Source organism: Drosophila montana, unplaced genomic scaffold (assembly GCF_035044405.1).
Source record: "Drosophila montana isolate Dmon_TW-CO22-7 unplaced genomic scaffold, ASM3504440v1 contig_3217_1, whole genome shotgun sequence".
Classification (NCBI taxonomy): domain Eukaryota; kingdom Metazoa; phylum Arthropoda; class Insecta; order Diptera; family Drosophilidae; genus Drosophila; species Drosophila montana.
This window is the reverse complement of record NW_026998097.1, coordinates 1,413,989-1,435,677: the sequence shown is the minus strand read 5'-3', so window position 1 is coordinate 1,435,677 and position 21,689 is coordinate 1,413,989. Positions and strand designations below refer to the sequence as shown.

Below are 21,689 nucleotides of genomic sequence, written 5' to 3'. Positions count from 1 at the left end.
CCGCAGACGTCATTTGGGTGCGTAATAATTACTTAAGATATTTCAAAATTTAGCCTAATCTTAAAGTTAAAGATTCACTTCTATTTATACGGAACTGCAAATATTGTGAAAATGTATTTTTATACTTTATCCAAATGAATCCAAATAAAAGTCAATTAGTAATTTATATAAGCTGTTAATGAGCAACACACAAACTGAGCTTCGTAATTGGTTTCAATATTCCTTGGATACCCGGCATAAATTGTATCTCTAATTACCATTTACTGACCCCAACCAAAGTGCGAGCAGCATTTGATTTTTACTACCCCAGTTCGAGTCCCGGTTCCAGCCCAACCTTTTGACCGCCATAAAACTGTAAAATCTCCGTAAACGCATAAATCTAATTTGGCTCTGGGTCTTTTATGATGGCCGTGCAGCGGATCATTTGAAAAACAGAATTGCCAAATGCTATTCATGCTGATGATGATGGCGATGGGCTATCTAAGCGCCCAAAACGAAAAGTACTCAAAATCCATTTACACACCTGCGCGTAAAATAACAAGCTGCAAAGGACACACTTACCTATGCTCAACTGTCAAATACCCTGTATTCAAAGTACAAATGTATCTAATTACAATAGCTGCTGTCAGAGGGCATTCTTTTGTATTATTATTTAAGTAATCAAATTGTCAAAGTCAAGACCTAGACTCGGAGCAAATGATTCTCTATTGCGGAGAGTAGAGGGTACAAAAGTTAAAAGCCATTCAACTTGGCTGGCAATAAAACGGCAAATGTGAGCGCGAAAAATGTTCAACGCGCACACGAAAATTATTTTATGATGCTTTTAAACTAATTTTCTGGAAAAAACAACGTGCGAAGGCACTCAAAATTTGGAAAAACAGTTGACGGGACGCGTGAGCACGTAAAAATTTTATTTACCTGCAACCAAATTTCGGGGCAGCGAGCGTGGCAGTCGCGAGCTTAGACTCGTGGAAAGCCAAATTTAATGCTCACATGCGGCTGGCGTAACAGGTTAGCACAAGGTCCTGGCTCGCTTCTGGTCCTGGTCCTGGTCCTGGTCCTGGCTCTAGTCGAAGTCATAATACAGGTACTTTTTGTGCTCGGCCATAGTTTCGGTCACGAACTAGCCATAAAATTAGCAAAAAGGTTGGGTTTCTTGAAGGACTGCGCAAATTTGTCGCTTTAATTTTCCAGACACTTTCGCTTGTCCTTGGGGCCATATCTAAATGGCAATCAATCTAAATTACCGTGCGAGCCATTCAATTTCTTTTAAGCCGCTTTTGGCATTGACTTTGGAGCAATAACAAAAATATTTTCTGTGCATTTATGCCCTGACACTTGGACGACAAATTGATTTATCCGACTTGAGTTCCTTTGATAGATCTGTGAATTGTGCTGCAGGAAGTGAGCAGTTGCAACATTTTAGCTCAGCCAAACCAAATTGACCTGTTTTATGCCATAATGAAGCGATCAGTGGCAGGCACAGGCCACATCCTGCCATCCTGGGCCAAAGAACGAAGGCTCATCCTACGCCTATTCATAAATTCTTGGCCTGCCTGCTGATTTGTCAGCACCAGAATAGGGCAGGGAATTGACATTGACATTGTCTTAGCACCGAATACTGGGTAACTGGTAACTGGATAAATGCCAAGGCCAACAACTGAGTTGCATGTGGCAGGTAGCAGTAACTCGCATCCTACTTATAGGCATTGTCTTGCCCTCAGCTCGGCTTCCAACTCTGGGCTTTTGTTGTGCTCATTTTGCGAGCGTCTGTCAAGACTTGTGTTTGCTTTTGCAATTGACAAGCAGCCAGCAAATGGCAAGCGTGGGCATAATTATGGTCTTCAATCTATTCCCAGAATTTCGAGCAACCTCAACTCCAACGCAATAGCCACACACTGCGAGGTACTATCTGGTTTAACTGGAAATTTGCCTGCTGCTTGACTGGATTCATAATCGTAGATGCCATAAATTTGAGCCAAGGTCTCTCTCAAGTTGATAGAGCTGCTGTTCCTGTGGCGCAGAGCAGGAGTGCCAGAGTCCAAAGCAGGTTGTTTCATGAATCAGGGGTCAAGAGTTGAAAATTACCCGTTCACGCTATCATACACATATTAAATTTGGAATACATACATTTCGTTTCACTTTCACTGATATAAACAATCTTTCGAGTTCCATAACTCATCTTTGCGTTAAGGTTTGCTTACCTTTTCGAGTTATTTACCCAACAGTAGCCTGTCAATGACATATCATATCTCAGGGTTTCTGCGACTCATGCCAACGCATTTCCTTCGCAAACAAGACTCTAATTTCCTTTATTATTTATTTACTTTTAAGTAGTCGCCCGACTACATACACACATTCATAATAATCCCGGACTGACTCCCCTAAAAAGTGGCGCATCATGCCGTGGAAAATGTCCTGAGAACAAACTCATTCATAAATCAAGGCTACAGCGATTGTTAATTTTCGATACATCCATGCCATGTTTTTATTTTTTTTAACGGAAACCTCTTAAGTGTTGCTAAGTTGGACGAAAAAAAAACTGCTTCCTCATGGTTATTTCAACGTGGATGTATTGGAAATATGATAGCCCATGACTTCAAGCCATGGACAGCTGACGAATGCACAAGCGGAGGGGGATTCGGGCACTCCTAACGCTGCCTGCAGTTGCCTTTTTATAGCTCTGCAAAGCAGTTTTATCTTTAGAAGCACTTGGAATTTTATTGCCATTTGGTATATATAGGTAAATATACTTTCTTAAGGAAGCCATTTGTAATTGAATAGTAACATTTTGTCATTCTTAGTTATTAAACAAATAAGGCTCAGTCTCAACGTCTACCCATTCCTTTTTGTCTGACTCATCGACTTTCTTTAAATCTTCTCATATTCTATAGAACCATAAAGTTTCTTCCATAATTCCCAATTGCCAATAAAAATAAGATTGGAAGAACAAAGTTGTGTGTTTCGAAAATTTCAAGAGAAAAGTTCCTAAAACGTGTTCCAGCTATAAATATCAATTAACTGAGATATACCAAAGCGAGTCACGGGCTACGATCCGACTATCGAAAAGCAGGCTAATTGCAGCTAGCCGGTGGTCTGGACTCGGGAGAAGAGCTCTGAGTGGCGAGTGCAGTCCAGAAGGAAGTCGTAAAATTGATAAGGACAAAGAACGAAAATGCGCTGCAGGAAAAACTAAGCGATTATGGAATGTCACCGAAGTGCCAGGTCACGTTCCAGTCGTGGTCGCCGTGGTCGACGCCATGCCTGATGACTCACACAGTGCCATGGCATGTTGCGGGCACAGCCTCGGCTCTTTGTGCTCTGGTCGAGCTTATCAGCCGCCGTCGCCACCGCCTGCCTGTTGATAACCAGCTACAAATTTGATGACGCAAGCCAACGCATCTTGCCTAATCCAGGGGAATTTCTTGGTAGTTGCTGCCTCTAATTTGTTGCTCACTTTGTTTGATGATGTGACGACGTTTGTGTCGTCGGCTCTTTGAACTTGGCCAGCGGCATTTTATCATCGCCCTACTCTACTCCACTGGCATAGTCTCTGCCTTATCACGTGGCCCAGGCCTGCCCGGTGTGGTCCTTATCTCACTTGTCACTGGCTGCCTGACTCCTGCCTGCCGCTCCACTTCGGTGTGGCCTCTACTCATATTTGCATTAGACTAGGTTAAACAACCAGTTGGCATGAGTCGTCTGAATGCCATTGTTGTGATTGTTTTGAAATGCAAGCAACAGTTTTGTTTACCACAGCTCGACCCTGACCTACGCTAAGTCTTTGTATGCTTATCTACATAGATGAGATATGTGATAACAAATCACACTTATCTCTAACCTTTTATGGGCAATATTTTAAGGAAAAAATTTAAGTATGTGGGCATAAGTCGTAAGACTATGTAGATACTATTTCTTAAGATATATATATAGCAGTAGCATGGAAAAAAATTAGAGACTCAGTTCCAAGGTATTAACTTGCCCCAATTATTGGATTTATCTTACCACTTTTGGTAGATGACAATTTGGGCTAGAAATCGTATTTAGCCACAGCTACTATATAAAAATATCTACACCTTGCAATATTTTCAGTAAAACGGGCAATTTTCAAAATTGAATTGTTTTACTTTAATTTTCAGAATTATTAACAACCCAAGGCTCAAAATTTGTAACATCCCAGGGTTCAAAAACGCGTAAAATCGGTGTCACGAACCGCTCCCAAAGGCAGAGAATCGGTTCATACCGCAGCTTTGATCGGTACAAATAATGGTCATCATATTTATTTTGACGAACACTTCTTTTGCTTATCGGCTTTTGCTTGGGTATTCCATAAAAAACGTAATGTAAAGGTCGGAATAAATATTTAAGTACTGGAGGTAAGCGATATATCGAATTGTATCGACGTTGGAATTGTAAAGATAACTTATATACATGAAGCTTCAATTGAACCGACGATGTAGTTGTCGAGTGTTGAATAAAAAATATTAAAAAAAAAAGACTATGGATTTTATAAAATTTACAAAAATTAAATATTTAAAAATGTACTTGTCAAAATAATTGCTCCGACCACTGTTTATATAATATATAAAGCTAAGGCAATCCTAAATCAATGCCTGAACCTGTGATTCCAACCCGGATCTAATTATCTTTGTCCTGAGTCTTATTATCTCGTGTCAAATTCCATTCAATTTTGTAACCTGGTGTTATTTCAAGCATTTACTATGCCATATTACTCTGGCAACATGGCATAAACTGCATTAGAGGCTTTCGAATGAAATGTCGGCAGCAACAGCTTCCATTTTAGAGCCAAATCATAAACACGAACCGAGGCTGATTAAAATTTCATTTTGCACTTTCGACTGGGTTGGCTGTGATTGTTCTATTGGGTGTTGGGCAGCGGGCATCCTCTGCTATGATGGTAGCCAGCGGGCCAGCCAGTGTTGGATGCCCCAAATGTAGTGCTCGTAAAAACTGCAGCGACAACCGCAGCGCGACGTTTGCACTGCAATGCAGCACCAAAAATGTCAGCGGTGCTTCAAGTTTTATGGCGCTCCCCGCAAATGGCTATGAGAATGTATCTAAGCCGACTGGCCGGGTGCTGGCCGGGGCTCTGGGCCGGACCTGGGCTTGGGCCTGACTCTGTTATGCTGCCTCTGAATTCGGTTAGGGCTAAAACGTAAAACTTTTATGGCTGGGGCAGCGCGCGCATGGAAGAAGCTCAGCAAAGGCAGCGCCGACGTCAGCATCGTAAATAAATTTTGCTCGTAATTAATTTTGCATGCAAGTCAGCTAAAGACAACGAGATGGAGACTGAGCCCCCGAGACAGACTACATAGTGCCCGGCATGTATTTTGTTTATAGTGCGTAGTCGTGGTATCGCCAGTTCTCGGTTCTCGGTTGTCAGTTTTGGGAGTTAATAAACGACGCACACGGCAGCTGATTTTGAATGCCGCCTGACGTTTAATGATGGACCCGGGCATCCAATTTTGATATGCCAAATGTGTCGCTAAATGATTCTTTTTGTTGGCTGCGGGTTTGCCCACCTGTCTGCCTGTCCGCGTGGCCCCCGCCCCCAGCGCTGCCTGCTCACCTGCCAGCCTAGGCGTGTGAGGCGTGCGTTGCGCATACGCCCCGTGTGACGACACAGCTTGTGACTGGCATTAGCTTACGACTTGGCTTCGTTTCGGTTTTTGTATGCAAATGGGGCTTCAATCGGCCGGGGGTAGGGGTAAGGGTTGCGGCAAGGGGGAAGGGGCGGGACTGTTGGTGTTGATTGCTTTGACGGTTTGCATAAGCCTCATGGAAAACTTTTGCTCTGGCAGATCGAGAGCTGCGTTCGAGGTTCAAGTTTTGAGTTTGCATTGCATTTGCCAGGCAGCTCATTAGTGTGCTTGTTTGTTGTTGTTTTTGCTGCTCTAGCATTATTTATTTGACATTTTTAACACTTGACGTTGACAGTTTGCCGTGTTTTTGTGCCTTTACGTTAGTTACATTATACGTACTCAAATTTGCCAAACAAGCGTAAATCAGTTTGCTGCATTGAGCAAAGTTCTTGTTGTTGTTGTTGTTGTTGTTGTTGTTTTTGTTGCTGTTTTGCATCTGCTGTTAATTTTTGTTGACTCTATGTGTTAGCTTGTTGTCTGCCCTGTGCTGGCAGTCCCTTTGTTTGTCAATGCTTCAGTTGCAAAAATTGTCTAGCTAAGTCCCTCAGCTGTGCCGTGAGAGCTGACGAGCTTCAAGTTGGCTCAGATCAGCGGTAGTTGCAAATATTGATTAAGACTTGGGCTTAAGCTGTATACATATTAATACTCTTGTTGAAGCTGTTACTATTATGTCATGAAATATGTATCGCATGACGGGTGATGTCTCCAAACCCGTGTCGAAGTGTATAAGATATTTACCTATAATAATGCAGATATTGAAATCCGATTGATTGATTTAACAAGACACACGGAACGACATTTGCATAAGAGTTATATAAGAAATCGAATCGATTAGAAGTCTTAGCTTTAGGTGGGAGATCAATTTCTTAGGCAGACCCATCACAGAGAGTCGCCTCCAACCTACTAACTAGCTTAATTATTAATATCATATTATTTTTTTTAGGCTATGCTCACAGCCTATTCATTGTTAAGAGTAAATACCCTAAAGCTACCCTATACGCTACACAACCTTTTCACTAGACTCTATCTATTCAGATATCAGCTTGGCAAATTGAGAATTTAAAAGCAGAGAGCAGTAAAATCAAGTTTGCTATGACTTTAAATAGGTTTAGAGTGAATAAAAAAAAAAATAAATAAAAAAAAATAAAATAAAAATAATAATGTTTTCCATACACATTATACACAACATAATTGTTAAGTTTCATATATATTCTGACTGCACTCTTAGCGGATGGCATTAAAGTTAAAGTGAACGTCGCATTTGGTTGCCCAGCCCAGGGACAAACGCTATGTACTCCGAGCATAATGTATACTATGCATATAGGAGGGCTCGAAAAAAGTTTTCCGTGAAAACGTATTTATTGTTGGTCCTATGGCTAATCCTGGCATTGGTGCAGTGGGTGGTGATCTGTCTAGTGTAAGTGCATTCTAGCGAATGGGGCATTCTACAGCTGACTGACGAACTGCCCACCTACCGATCACAGCGAATCTATGAGGGACATATTCCGGAAGCACTATTACATCAGCATTGCGGCTTTTCTGATCGCCATTCTGCTCTTCGCTCTGTTTCTGTTCTTTGAAAACCTGCGTTTCAATAATGTGGTGGGCTTCATAATGTCTTTTTTCATTGTGAGTATATGCATTCCATTCCATTTCCATTTGCCAATAAAATCTCTTTCTTCCATCTAGGTAGAACTACAAATCATTGCGACATTCGCGCTGGTCGCCCGCGTCTATTGGGCGGAAATGCTCATGTACTTTTGTATTTGCGCCCTGCTCGTGTTCATCTTCGCAGCCATAGGCATTGCCTTGCCCAGGAAGGTGAGTAGCAATCGTTAGCCATGATGCTAAGCGAGTTTCCAACAGATGTGCGTTCGCTTCAGATGGACCTCACGCTCCATGTGGCTCTGCTGTTCATTCTGGCCTTTCTCTTCTTGCTCATCGCCGTCTTCTTCCTTATGCTGCATCTGATCGTGCCTGAGTGCGAGACCTATGCGTATGTACTCGTCCAGATACCCATCTCCATAACTATGTTGTTTGTAAGTTGCTGGGATTAGTCTGTCATCATCATCAAATGCATTCTAGTGTCCTTCAGTTTGTCATGTATCATGCGCAAACGATTCACGGGCGGCGCTTCGCGGAGATGCGACTGCATGATTATTGCCTTGGATCGCTGATCCTGTTCCATGACTTCCTTATCATATATTGGCTCACAATATACTGGCAGGTTTGTGCCAGACTGGTCACGCCCTCTGATTGGAGCACGACCGTAGCTAAAACGACTGCTGGTGTTAAGATTTTAGATCTTGGAGATGACGATATGGATTACGAGAGTAAGCCAATCAGATACTCTAAAAAGTTGTGGCCGCCTCTCAAATGGACCTCTTCCCCTTTTATAGATAAACAGTTGTTTATGCCGAAAATCATAAAACAGCTCAGACAGACGTCACCTTTCGAGACAAATGATAAGCCGCTAACCCTCGATTTTTTGCAGGATGACAATAAACGCTTTACAAGCGCTCTTAAAGACAAAAACTGGGATAATATATGGATGTCTGAGTCAAAGAAGAATCCTGCTGAGAATTCTCCAGCACGTGACAAAGAGATATTAGATGCGAATATCGAAGAGCCCGCCGGAAGCCCAAACAACCAAAGGGACAATGCAAGTCCAGCAAACGATGCCGACTACTTGAGTGCAGCAGATAAACCCTCGACAGCTGAATATATTTTCGATGAATGAGGAATTACATGAAAATGAGGCAGAAAATAAATGAAACGAAATGATAAGGAAAAACATTGGTCTCTTTAATTCTTAGTCTCTCAATATATACCGTGTACCTTATTCGCTTGGGGTTAATTCGAATAGTTGCCTTTGCCAGATTGGCTACTGTCATTCGATTCGTTTTTTTTTAGGCAGATTAGTCAGAATTAATGTCAGAAATATTATGAAGCTTTTTATTTTTAGTTAATGTCTTGTGTTTGTGAAATTTGCAGTTGATTCTTGTCTTGTTTCGCTTGTAGTTTATTTTCACACAAAATTCGCAGTAAATGTTGAGCCCTACGTAGACAGTACGTCTACTAATTCCTGTCCCATAAATGGAGCGACATGAGCGCCACCTACGAGAACTATGTTTATTATAAGAAAGCGCGCCGAAGGTTTGCCCTTAAGACCTATATACTTTTGTTTGTCTGGCAGATTTTGGCCATTTTGCAGTGGGCCGTCGTTTGCCTCATGTGAGTATATATTACTACAAATTATTACCGTACTGAATTCTCATGTATCCTACACGCAGAGATGAAGTACGCGACTTCTTCATTGAGTACTATTATATCAGCTTTGTGGCATTTGTTTTGGCAGTTCTCCTGTTTGGTCTCTTCATATTCATTGAGAAGTTGCGTTTCATCCCAGCATTGAATTTTATAGTCTGCCTAATAATTGTAAGTTCGAATTACCAGACTCTAACGCAAGTAATCTCTAGCCATTTAATACCCTAATTTCCACATGATTTTCCTTCAGGTTGAGCTGCAAATTATAGCGCTGTTTGCTTTAGTCGTTCGCACTTACTGGATGGATCTAATAATATTCTTTATTATATGTTTTGTGCTTCTTTGGCTGTTCATTCTGATTGGTTCGTGTCTTCCGCGGAAGGTGAGTTTTGTATTTGTTTTCTTATCGCAGAGCTTGTATTGTATTTAACACGTGTAAATATCCTTTAGATTGACCTGACCTTAGATGTGGCCATATTATTCATTGTGGGCTTTCTGTTCCTGGCTATTGCAGTCTTCTTTTTGATGTTTCGATTCTTGGTACCCCAAGTGAAGATGTATTCATACATAGTCTTCGAAATCGCCGTATCCATAATTATTCTGTTCGTAAGTTTCCACTTCCATTACTAGATGGTCAGAGTGCGGCTAATTGTAGACCTTTCCTCAGTTTGTCATGTACCATGCGCAAACCATCAACGGCGGTCGATTCGCCGAGATGCGTCTGAACGACGCCTTACTGGGATCGCTAATTCTTTTCCACGACTTCCTTATTATTTATTGGTTAACCTTCTACTGGCAAATCCTAGAGAGACCTTTCACGCCCGACAATTGGGAATATCTTTCCACACTGAGCACAACAACCAGCACTACTCCTAAGCCGGATAAAGAAGAAGGGGTTGCTAACAAACCAGTAGTCCAGCGTAATCAAGACGAAAACCAAGATGATAACGAATATGAAGCCGAAGATAACGATAAAGACGGAGACAGCGGCAATGGGGATGATGAAGAAGACGATGAAAAAGTAAAAAGTAGAGGCCAAGATCGTGGTCAAGAGCAAGAGGAGGACGCAGAAGAGGACGAAGGGGCGAACGCAAATAGAAGACAAAAACCTAATTTCAACACAGGTGGAGACAATGATAGTGGAACTGGTTCCAGTAGAGGCTCTAATAGAGCACCTGGTAAGCCCGCCAGGAAAAAGATGTATTCACGCAAACAGCCCATGCTACACGCCGAAGGGAACCCGGATGCAGGCCCCGATGCCGACGCGAGCAGTGGCCATCTTGCTGGCGTAGTTAGTGGAGACGAGGCAGGTGAGGTTGCTGGTGGGGTGGTGGAGAACGAACCTAAAAGCGCCAGAATTAATGCTGAGGAAGACAATTCAGCTTTAGATAATGCAAAATCCTCCAGAGTAATCACAGTAAAAGCCGCCGAGCCCGGTGCAGCGGCAGAGCAAGGTGGAGCTCTGTCCGTTGGAGCCTCTGCCGAAGAGCCCAACACAAATGATGGAGCAGGTGGAGATGCCGATATAGTTAATGAAGATTTAGCAAGCGACGCAGTTAAAGACGGGGAACACGCAGGAACTGCTTACGATGCTACTGAGGCAGGCGCAGAAGGGGATACCAATATAGATGGGGATGCACAAGACGCTGAAGAACACAATTCAGTGGGAAAGGATTCTGTTGATGCGCTGGGAAGTGGCCAGTACCCAGGGAATATTAACGCTGGAGATGATCCCGGTGGTGCCGCCGGTGGCGACGTTGGAGGTGACGTTGGAAGTGTCGTTGGAGGTCACGTTAGAGGTGACGTTAGAGATGTCGGTGGAGCCGCCGACGGTGCCACCGATGGTGCCGCCGGGGGTAATGCCGGTGGTGATGATGGAGGCGACGTTGGAAGTGTCAGAGGTGGAGATCATGTAGGTGATGTTGGAAGTGTCGGTGGTGGTGATGTTGGAGCTGATGTTGGAGGTCACGATGGAAGTGTCGTTAGTGGTGACGTTGGTGGTGATGTTGAAGGTGTCAATGGTGGAGATGTTGGAGGTGATGTTGGAGGGGATGTTGGAGGAGACTTTAGAGATGTCAGTGGTGCCAACGGTGGTGCAACCGATGGTGCCGCCGGGGGTAACACTGGTGGTGACGTTGGAAGTTACGTTGGAGGTGACGTTGGTGGTGATCCAGTTGTTGGTGGTGATCCAGTTGTTGGTGCTGAGGACCCAGTAGGTGGCGCTGGTGCAGGCGCAAGTGAAGTTGAGGGCACAGGTGATCATGGTGGTGGAGTTATTGAAGGTGACGCTGGAGCAAATGCAGTACCAGCAACAGGAGTCAATCCAGACACATATTTAGAGGCAGAAGCAGGCGCCAGTGCAGGTACAGATGGAGACACTGGGATCTATGTAAATAACGCGGCTGGTGCAGATACGAACGATCCTGCCAATGGTAATGCAGGAGGCCCTGATGGAAACGCTTACCCTGAGTCCACTGGTAAAGAGGTGGCTGGAGTTGGCAATGAAGGCGTCAATGCTGATGGCGCAGATGGAGGCGTAGGGGGATCTCATAGAGGCGTAGGGGGATCTGTTGGAGACTTCGGCGGAAGAGGCGATCGAAAAGGAAAGCGTAAGATCTGGAGAAGGATGTGAAGCAGTTGGAATACAGTTGAAAGCTGCCACAGGCTCGATTTGGAAGTGCATAAGTTTTGGATGGCAATGTGAAAATCTCGACTATAAAACCTAAAGATCCTGATAACGTTGAATAATATCTAATTCTACTTGAGGGTTACGAGTTAACCCTTTAAGCGTACACTGTACATACAGAAAGCCAATAAACAGATATTTGTGATTGTCAGTTTACACATACAAACATATCAATATTACTAACTAATAACTAATAACACTTACGCTTACAATGTGCTTGTCTTTCTACTAACAAGTGACTAACAAACGACTGACCCAAAGATTTATCACTCATAAGTCAAGTCACAACAACACCTGTTCAATGAACTCCACAAAAGAAAACCGTTCGTCCAATTACGGCCAGAACACGTGCAGACCCCATAAAAACGTACGAGTACAGCAGATACATAAGTACATTACCCATAACACATACTTAAGCGTACCCATCCAGACCCACATCTTGGCGAACCTTAACAGTTCGAGCATACTTTAAATGAGACAGTACGAGTATTATATCTGTTCTAGAAGAGACCTAATTGTACTTAAACTATTTTAATAAAAACTTATAAATAGTGAAATTTGAGAAAAATTGATTTAAATTACGTAAAGTGTGAACGAAATTCGTTATTCAATTGCGAATAAATATTTTTCCCTTATCAAATGCAACTTTGCATCCAATAGTAAAAGATTGAAAGAGTATTTCAATTAGTTAAATGGTATTTATTTATTTTAGCAACTTAAGACTAAATCAGTTGTCTTTTAGCTTAAAGAGTATCTGATTGTCGGCTACTAACAACTTGTTTGCCTGCTGTGTTATTTTTGTTGTGCATTACAGCAAATAATGGCAAGAACGCAAAGCACGACCGCGACACAAACCCAACGCTGACTGCAACTGCTGCTGGTGTTGATGTCAGTGCCAGGTTCCAGACCCACTCACCACGTCCCCACGCCCCTCCCTCCACGCCCCTCGCCCCACTGGCCAGTTTAGCTGGCAGTCACTCATGACTGTGACCTGAACCAGATACACGATGCACGATAATATAATTTATGGCCCTGTTTTGGTGTTTGTTGCTCCGCTGCGTTATGGTATGTTTGATGTGGCGTGCTACGACGTCCATCCGTCTGTCAGTCACTCCGTCCATCAGTCGGGCAGTCAGGCGGTCGGGCGGTCGGGCGGTCGGTCTGTCCCATGTCGACTCATCAACAAATCGTACATTTGAATACAAATTGCAGCATTACCAGCTGAGGCGCAGAAGCCTCAACAAAAGTGTCAAATCTGACATGAAATTATTTATGCTAACAACAACACGTGAACTTCACCTGGTTATGCAGGTAAATTCAGTTTCCCCAGAGTGAGGACAAATAACAGTTAAGAGAGTTTATTTTGATTTTCATACTTGTTATATTTGTTTACCATATTTGACAATATTTAATTATTTATTTAGTTAATTCATGAAGTTCTTTTAGCTATAGATTTTTAGCTTCAGTATATGTGTATTTAATTAGTTTCTGTGTAATTCTATTATTTCTTTTCTAGTTTTAGTAACTGCAACATTTTATGAACTAACTGTGCTTGATCAAGAGGTGCCACTGTAAATGAAACCAATTTTCAACAATTTGATTGCTTTGATAAAATTAATAAATAAATAAAGAAATATTTAAGCTGCAGCCAGTCGCAAAACTATTTGAGAATTGCAAGCATATAAATCATAATGTTGCCTGCTTGGGCGCATCTTGTTGATTTTCTGGCACTAAATTATGCAAACAAGCTTATCCCAGGCGCACATCATGATTATCTTGGCCAGTTATTGTTTTTTGCGGCTAGATTAACCGGCTGTTAGTATATACTTTGGTCCACACACGTATTGTTGCTCTAAGCCAATCTCAGCCGCTTGGGCCAACATCACGTACGCAATTTTGAGGCGAACAAACAAAACTCAAATATTTCAGCTGCTGCAAGGCAGACTTGAAAAAGGACTTGGCAGCTGGTGCATTGAATGTTTAGTTGCCAGGATTTAATATCTTAGGCAAACCAATGATCAGAGTAATAAATAAATAAAATAAAAAAGTTGTATTTAAATATTGATTGCTTGAATGGTTTTTTCTAGCATAATTTTTAATATTTTTATATATATATAGTATATATTTTTTCGATATTTTTCATTAACATTTAGGCTTAATCGATAGGCAATTTGTTTAAATTACTTTATTTAGATACAATAAATAATACTCAGTCTTGCATAATACACGATATAACAAATAACTAAAACGAAATCAAATCATTTACACATATAGGATCTGTAGTTGGTGAATGTGTGTGTGTGTGTGTGTGTGTGTGTTTATAGGAGCCTACTTAGATTCATCCAACTTGATGGGGGCAGCTGATGCAGCTATTTACAAGTGACTAAGCATGTAAGCATGATCCCTAACCCCAATCCAAATTCAGGCCCAATTCCCTATCCCCATCCCCACCCCCAACCCTAATCCCTGTCCCCTTACCCTGGCCGTGGCCCTTGCCCCAACGCACTTTAGTTGGTGGCCAATCACGCGGCAACAACAACAACCAATGAGGCGCAATCATCATCAACAGCTGCCGCCGGCAGCAAAGTTTCTGCCGCAGCTGTCGACGCTGCACTGGACGCCACATTTCGATGCACCAGCTCATTCCGCTGCTCGAGCTCATCCGGCATGTTAATGCAAATGGCTGGCGAGGCTTTGTCCTCCGCCTGCGCCAGTGTCTGTGCCTGCGTCTGTGCCTGCGTCTGTGTCTGTGTCAGCGTCTGCGTCTGGTCGTCTGTTGCTGACAGTTTGCACTTTTGCAGCTTATTCGAACTGCACTGCTGCACTGCGTCCTTCTCCCAGTTGCTAATGCACGCACGCTGATTATTGTGACTGTGATTGTGATGATGATGATGATGGTGCACAGCCGCCAGGCTGGGATACACAAACTTCATGCCGTAGGCAAAATGACGCGGCTGATGATGCAGCGCCTCATCGTAGCTGGGCAGCCCGGTGGCAATTGTGTAACAGGGCGGCGATTCAATTTGATAGAAGGCCGCTTCATTGCCCCCGGCTGTTGCACTGTCGGCAGAGCTGCCACCGGCAGGCTGCTGCAGAAATCGGCAGCTGATCAGGTGATGACTGGCGCCATGCGAGGAGTAGGAGTCGTCGGCGGCATGAATCTGTGCGCGTATGTCCTTGTCTGCAAATACGAAAAGGGGTACAAAAGTTGTTTAGTTCCTGTTGCAAGCAGCAAGCAGCAAAGTTTTTGTTTTTCCATTCTTGGTCGGCCCTCAAACTTTGACTTTGACTTTGACAGACGTCTCATTAGTTTGTTTGTCGAATCCCACACGAAGGACACTTGTTGGATTGGATTGGAGGCGGGCGAAGAGAGAGGACTCTGGCATTAAATTCAATTTAGCGTAAAGGCGCAAACGGTTGAACTTTGTGAATGGCAGGACATGAGCAGGAACCTCTGCAGCTTTTATTGAAAAGACAGAAACAACAAAAAAGGCGCAAACAAAAAAACACAACAGAGAAATACGGAGGCAGCAGGAGAAGAGAGAAAAAAGTTTTGTGCCGACCGGAAATGCCTGTGAGCTTGGCCGGACAGCCAAAGTTGGCCAACAACTGACCGTCTGACTGACAGACAGACAGACAGACAACAACAACAACAACAAGTAGGCAATAACACGCCGGAAGTGCGCGCGTGGCACAAATGAAACGAACGATGCGAAAAAAAAAGAGAGAGAACGAAATAAATATTGAAGAAGTTGCAGCAATGCAGAGAAAAAACCGCCCCGTGAGGTATGCAACGCCAAAGGTTTAATTTTGTACATGCCCGCACGGCGGAAAATGGTTATTCTTGAAATTAAACCAAATCGACTTTAGTTAAGACTACAAAAACAGCCGAGCATTATCCGTTAATATCCGATTTTATGCAGAAATTATTCGAATATAATACGAAGCTCGTTTACAGTACTTTGGCACGGACTTACTTGGCTTACTTGGAGTTTATTGAAAAAATATTCTATGGAAATTGTAAGCTTATAGTTCTTTTGGCTTTTATTGTTTGCCCTGTCGCAAATTGTTGCGGTGATTAAATGCAATTTAAGCTGCATTTATTAAATGAAAGCTACCTTGTGCTTTATGCAATTGAAAGGCTCGACAATTTTTTAATTGTCAGCGCAAACAATTTTTATTTTCACTTTTGTTTTGTGTTAAATTTTAATTAATTTATTTTTATTATTTGATTTTTTTCTGATGTGCTAGGCGCATCTACAAATATTTCGGCCAAATGGTATTCCATTAAAGCGAATGGGCTGCTCTTTGGAGGGGGCGTGGCACATGTTGTGCGAAATAAAAAAGCATGTGCGCATTACAATATTAAAACAGAGCAGCAGCAGTACTCATACTGGCAGCAGTCACTGTGCTGCTGGCAGCGGTTGTTGATTTATTGTTATAACTGTAGCGCAAGCTCGTATATTTTTGGGTGCTGCCTGGTCGAGGACTTTCACAGACCCATTTGACTTTTGTTTCATTTTTTTGATAGACAGACGGCAAACACGGCCAACAGGGGCAACAATGGGGCCACAGTGGGCGTGGCACACACTCACACGCACACACACGCACATACACGCTGTGGCATTCATATTTTATGCAAGTGTTCGTCGGGGCAGCATGCGAAAAAAAGACCAAAGTGAGTGAGTCCCATGGCAGCAAGGCGTCGGGGATTGGGCGGCAGCTGTAACGCAACTGGCAGCTGCAGTAGCTGGGTAAAAAAATTAGCACGCCATTTGTTTTTGGCTTTTGTTACATTTGTGGCAGTTGGCGGCTCCTTTTTGCCGATGCGTCCGATTGTATGCAACAATTTAAATTCATTGCAATGAGCTGACGAATGCTGAAGGACCAATTGAGCCCGACTCGCTGAGCGCTGTTCGTTATTTATTTATTTATTTATTTGTACAGCCGCGCACATTCTATATATATATATTGTTGTTTTTCATAAATGTCTGTTAATTTTTTTAACACGCTCGTTGGTTGGGGGCAGCAGTCGAAGCGGAACTTTTGAGGTTGAGTCTGCAGTTTTATTACGTTTAATCGGTTTTGCAGGTGATACCAATGAAAGCTGAGCGTTGAGTGGGGCTCAAATTAAAATTTGCGGCTATTGTGCTTTATTTAAATTTGATTCGAATTTATCCGGAATTATCCGGATTTATCCGAACCATCCGGAATGTATAAATCGTTTGTGGACTGAGCAAAGAAAGTTCCGTTGACAAAAATACTGTAAATTTCCAGCTCTAATATGAAATATTATATTATTTATAAACAAAGCAAACTATTTTCAGGGCAGCACTAAACGCTGCGGAGCAACAAAACAATTTGGTTAATTACAACTCTCAATTTGCGTTGGCTAACTGAAAACCAAAGCGCCAACAAACATTGTTAGAAAAAACTATATATATACAGCTAGGGAAAAGTCAGAGAACAGTTTGGTAGTTTTTCGTCCAGCCACAAAAGCCATTAAAAATTGAAAAGACTCGTCGAGCTAAGAGCAAGTTTTGGCTGTTAGTTTTTGGCCAGGCCAAGGGAGAATGTGCTACGCTTAATTACATTTTTAACGGAAGTAAATTATGCACAACCTATACAACATAATAAACAGTGGCAGCAGCAGAAGCAGCAGCAGCAGCAGGTCCTGTTACGTCCTAACGCTTTAATTTACAAGTGCCTGGCCCCGCTGGCTGTTGTCCTGTTAATAAATTCAGTTGTGTGCGGCTCTAATTGATAACAAGCCAAAACTTGCTACACGCTGAGTGCTTGCGCCGTGCGTGTGTGTGTGTGTGTGAATATCTGTGTGTGTGTGTATCCTGGCTTAATAAATAAACTGTAAGACCAGGCAGAGGCTGCTTGGCATCTCAGGCTCGTTAAGTATTTATAAGGTAAGCACACTGTGTGAGAAGCGACAACAAAGGACGTGCAGCAGACGGGCAAGGCTGGCAGAAGGGGCGTGGCGGAGCTGGGCGGGGCGGGGTGCACGTAGCGAGCATTAAACGCAGAAAAGCGTGCTACGAAAATCGAGCAAACTTAAGCCAAAGTTGCTTAATTATAAATGACACACGTGTGTGGCAGAGCCAACCACAAAGATATATATACATACATACATATATATATATAAAGCCTAGGCCCTATCTATGTAGGCCAGTCTAACAACACGTAACACGGTAATACGGAAAAAGCGAAAACTAAAACCTACACGACACTAACGAAACTAATTAGACGCACAGGCGCCCAAAAAAAGGCGGCCAGCACACATATCGCTCAAAGCTCAAATTGATATTTTACGTAGTGCCCGACCTGAGTCCCCCCTACCCCCACCCCCAGCTACGCCGTGTCGCTGTCTCTTTTTCCTGGCCAACATTGTTGTGGGGCGCAAAGTTTTTAAGGCTCGTTAGCACGAAATTGACAGTTTGACAGTTGAGTTGGCCATACTTTAATGCCACGGCCTTTGGCCCCGCTCGGCGGCCCCTCACAGCTTGTGCAACACTTTACGCAACCTGCTCTCTCTCACTCTCTCTCTCTCTCTCTTGCTGTTTCTTTCCGGCTATGGCCTAAATAAATCATTTGGCTAAATTGGTCTGCAAAAAGTTTGACACTCGAGTTGAGACTTGTTTAGTTTCGTACTTTCCTAGTTGGCCCAGGTTTTGGCCCAGCTTGTTGGAGTATTTCTCTCTGTCTGTGTGTGTGTGTGTGTGTGTGTGTGCACAGCTCGTTTGCTTCTAATTATGTGTAAAGTGCCTAAGCATATGATTTACTTTTCGGTATTTGTTTCAAGCTCTTAAACGAACAAGCTGCACAAGCAACAGGTTTTGGCCAAGAACTGGATTTAGTTCAAGTTGAATTTTAGCCAGAATTTATGTTGCTTTTGCTAAAAAATTTCCATGCTTATAAATGGCCTCAAAAGTTGACAGCTGCTAAAAGTTATTTGATTTTATTTTCAATATAAGTATTTATCGGTATTTTGATGCTGTTGCCCTTTCACAGCTAGTTTTTGCTTTTTACCGCATAATTTCCTAACTGTTGCTGAGCTAAGACAAAATTACCCCATCATAATAATAATGCCCATGCATCAGCCATCTCGCTCCTACTCATTGTGCACACTGCCATACGCCTCGCTCTCGCTATCTGCACAAAAGTCACAAAAACAACAAAACGGTAAAAAGAGCAACAAATTTCGCACAGCTTCCACATTATCACGCTCATAAAAGAGGCGTGCGGCGCGGGTATGGGGAGGGAGTGGCTCTTATAGGTGCCTGGGTCAATTTAATATTATAAATATGCAGCACATATATTTTGTGGCATCATAAACTTGTGTATCTAAAATTACAGCAGACAAACCATGGGAATGCGAAGCGCCTGACAATTTCGAAGCGCGCCAAAATTTATGAGACTGTCGGCCATAACAGTGCGAAGCGGAGAGTGGTGGGGTGGAGAGTGGAGAGAGGTGAATGTGGGTAACGGCGGGGGCGGGTGGTTTTATTCTGCACTTTATATTGTTTAGCCTGGCAGCCAAAACAGCTGGATAAATGGCCGTTGATAAGGTCGCACCCCAAACAGAAAAAAAACGACGACAACGACGAAAATAACAACATTTTGATTAAAGTCACAAAGTCTGAACATAAAAGGGGGCATGGGGCATGGGAAAGGGGCGTCTGTCAGTGAATACTTACTGCATTTTTTCCATGTCCGAAACTTGCGATAGAAATAACAGCTGAACATGATGAAGACCAGGGAAAGCACCACCAGCGAGGTGACCACGCCAATCCACAGATAGTTGACAATGGCATGCATGTCCGCATCGCCAAAGATTTGCTCCCACACGGAATTGCCGTCCGCATCGTTGTGCTCGCGCAGATCCGCCAGATCCAGCACCACCGAATTGGACAGCTGCTCCGTGCTGATGCTGGCCGGCGGCGACGAGTCATAGGTAACGGCCGCATTGCCAATCCGCTGCAGCAGCGTGTTGAACGAGTGCAGCGCGTCAATGTGGCGCAGATCGTGCGCTGTGGGTATCTCGAATGTGATTTGATTCTGCTGCATGTGCTCCGCGATGGCGGCGGGACTCATGCTGCTCGCCGGTGCGGAGATGTATTCTGCGTACAGCTCCCCGCTGCTGACCGTTGTCTCCGGCAGCGGATAATCCGTAGTAGTGCTGGTTAGCGACATTTGAGAATATTCTTCTTTTATTTGTTGTTTTCTTTTTTATCACTTGAAACACTGATTCGCGTTTGTTATTCTTGTTGTTGTTGTTGTGTAGTTCGCACACGCGTCACGAGACGTAAACAAAACGCAGTCTATAAATAGTCATTGGTCGAATTGAAGTTCGATATGGCTTTAAAAGTTGGCCCGCGCAGTGCGTCCGTTCGCTGTGGCGGTTCGTTGTTGACTGAATTGACTCGCGTGATGCGAGCGCTAGGTAAAGTTGCTGCTCGATACGCGACAAGGGAAATGCACTCGGAGAGTACCGGCTGCAGTCAGTGAGTGAGTGACAAGTGCGTGCCCGCGCTCTCGCTCTCTCGGGCATACATTTACGCTCACTCACACGCTCGCCTGCTCAACTCCAACTCGCAGCTGAGTGCACTGCCAGCTGAGTTCTTATGCTCAAGTCCTTTTGCCTTTAAGAAGCGTTTGCAATTTTTGCCGCATGTTTTTTGTGGGTTTCGTTTTTTTTTTTTAAATGTTCAACGTCCTCATTGCTGACCCAGTTTGAAGCGGTTGCCTTTTTGGCCAGCAAAGACAAAAGACGTCGACGTTTTGGCTAAAGAAAACTTCACCCCGGTCACGTTTTGTGACGCATTTCGGAGCGTTTAATGTTGTCAAGTTTTCAAGTTTTTCAAGCAAAAACCAAATTGCAGCAACCAAAACTTCCACGGCGCTTATAATGAGAAGTGACTCGCACTCCTGCGCGGGGCTGCGGGGTATTCGATAAGCTGCAGCTCGGGCGGGGATTTATGGACAGGGAAAGCCAAACAAACAGCAGGAAAACATGGTTCTAGTTAGGAAACTTCGGAGCTGTTCATCGGTTTTTACGGTTTTGCCGAAAACTTTAGAGCTCACACAAATTTGTGTAGCTTTAAATTGGTCTTAAATCATTTTATTAACTGTTAAAAAAATAACTATCAAGAAATGTTCCAGAATAGCTGGAGGATAATTTCCCAGACTGACTATAAAAATACATAATTTAACTACTTTTCCCATAAAACTCAGACATTCTTTTGAGCTATTTTAAGTATTTAATGTCAAAAACCCCAATTTTCGTAAGCTTTAAATATCCGAGCAAAAAAACCTATGAATAGCAGAGAGCTACAGCTCAAATCTCAGCCATTATGTGTCTCTTGGGTGAGGGGATGCCGCAATGCTTCCTGCCCAATGCCGGTGGCAACCAGAACAGGAACGTGAATGTCCTGGGCACGCCTCATTTCAGGTCCAACCCAAATGCTGACCAAAAGCCGGACAGCAGAGCTCAATGCACAAAGGTTCCTCTTGCTGTGTTGGCCGAAAAAACGTGCTCAGAAAGTGGCACAAATGCATTGCTCAGCCGGCAGCTCACCTCTCCCTCGGGCCCACGCTCGCTCACTCAACACACAGCCACAAACGAAACTCACACTCAATGGCTTGAGTGAAACTCAAAAACCGGTTTGGTAGAGCGCGCATGCGCACTCGGTGAGCGTGTTATATGAGTAAAATTTCCCTGAACTCTCGCACACGAAATGCACGACCCAAAGTCAATTTGGCAGCATTCGCCTTTGAACTGCGCCAGGCTAAAGGTCGAACCGCGTGGGCGCTACGTGCGTTCCACATCCATGTTAAAGTATCTACGTAAAATCAGCAACTGGTTTCGTCTGCGGCAAGGTGGGGAAGGGCGGGGGGGTGTGCATGCTTGTAATTGCTGCAGGAAATTGAAATAGATGCCCGATAATATGCACTTAGCTGCCGCTACCAGAGTCATTCGATAAATGCATTAAAACTTTTCGACTGCTGCAAACTTGGGCCTTGGCTTAAGCTTCGGGCAACAGCCAAACGCTTATCGTTAATTA

The 21,689-nt window shown here is 43.5% G+C and overlaps 4 protein-coding genes across 7 annotated transcripts in view; 2 read left to right on the top strand and 2 right to left on the bottom strand.

Annotated features, from left to right (window-relative positions):
* LOC135433319 (glycoprotein-N-acetylgalactosamine 3-beta-galactosyltransferase 1) overlaps nucleotides 1-21,689 on the bottom strand; it is a 122,480-nt gene that overhangs the window by 23,776 nt on the left and 77,015 nt on the right. The gene's annotated exons all lie outside the window — the stretch shown is intronic.
* On the top strand, nucleotides 6,789-8,457 carry LOC135433236 (uncharacterized). Of its 2 annotated transcripts, XM_064689239.1 has the most exons (6): nucleotides 6,789-7,080; nucleotides 7,148-7,292; nucleotides 7,353-7,484; nucleotides 7,547-7,702; nucleotides 7,759-7,996; nucleotides 8,063-8,457. In XM_064689239.1, exons 1-6 carry the CDS (start codon nucleotides 6,953-6,955, stop codon nucleotides 8,401-8,403), a joined length of 1,140 nt encoding a protein of 379 aa, XP_064545309.1. In that variant the 5' UTR covers nucleotides 6,789-6,952; the 3' UTR covers nucleotides 8,404-8,457. The 2 variants fall into 2 exon arrangements, with proteins under 2 accessions (XP_064545309.1, XP_064545311.1); XM_064689241.1 differs by lacking the exon at nucleotides 6,789-7,080 and having other exon boundaries at nucleotides 7,159-7,292; nucleotides 7,357-7,484.
* Nucleotides 8,577-12,173, top strand: LOC135433235 (uncharacterized transmembrane protein DDB_G0289901-like). Of its 3 annotated transcripts, XM_064689238.1 has the most exons (6): nucleotides 8,577-8,897; nucleotides 8,957-9,101; nucleotides 9,181-9,312; nucleotides 9,381-9,536; nucleotides 9,598-10,240; nucleotides 10,338-10,463. In XM_064689238.1, the coding sequence occupies exons 1-6, from the start codon at nucleotides 8,770-8,772 to the stop codon at nucleotides 10,340-10,342; spliced, it is 1,209 nt and encodes a 402-aa protein (XP_064545308.1). In that variant the 5' UTR covers nucleotides 8,577-8,769; the 3' UTR covers nucleotides 10,343-10,463. The 3 variants fall into 3 exon arrangements, with proteins under 3 accessions (XP_064545308.1, XP_064545307.1, XP_064545306.1); XM_064689237.1 differs by having other exon boundaries at nucleotides 9,022-9,101; nucleotides 9,598-12,173; XM_064689236.1 differs by having other exon boundaries at nucleotides 9,598-12,173.
* On the bottom strand, nucleotides 14,082-20,025 carry comm (commissureless). The gene is made up of 2 exons (XM_064689062.1): nucleotides 19,323-20,025; nucleotides 14,082-14,797 (listed from the first exon to the last, which is right to left on the bottom strand). The coding sequence occupies exons 1-2, from the start codon at nucleotides 19,816-19,818 to the stop codon at nucleotides 14,139-14,141; spliced, it is 1,155 nt and encodes a 384-aa protein (XP_064545132.1). The 5' UTR covers nucleotides 19,819-20,025; the 3' UTR covers nucleotides 14,082-14,138.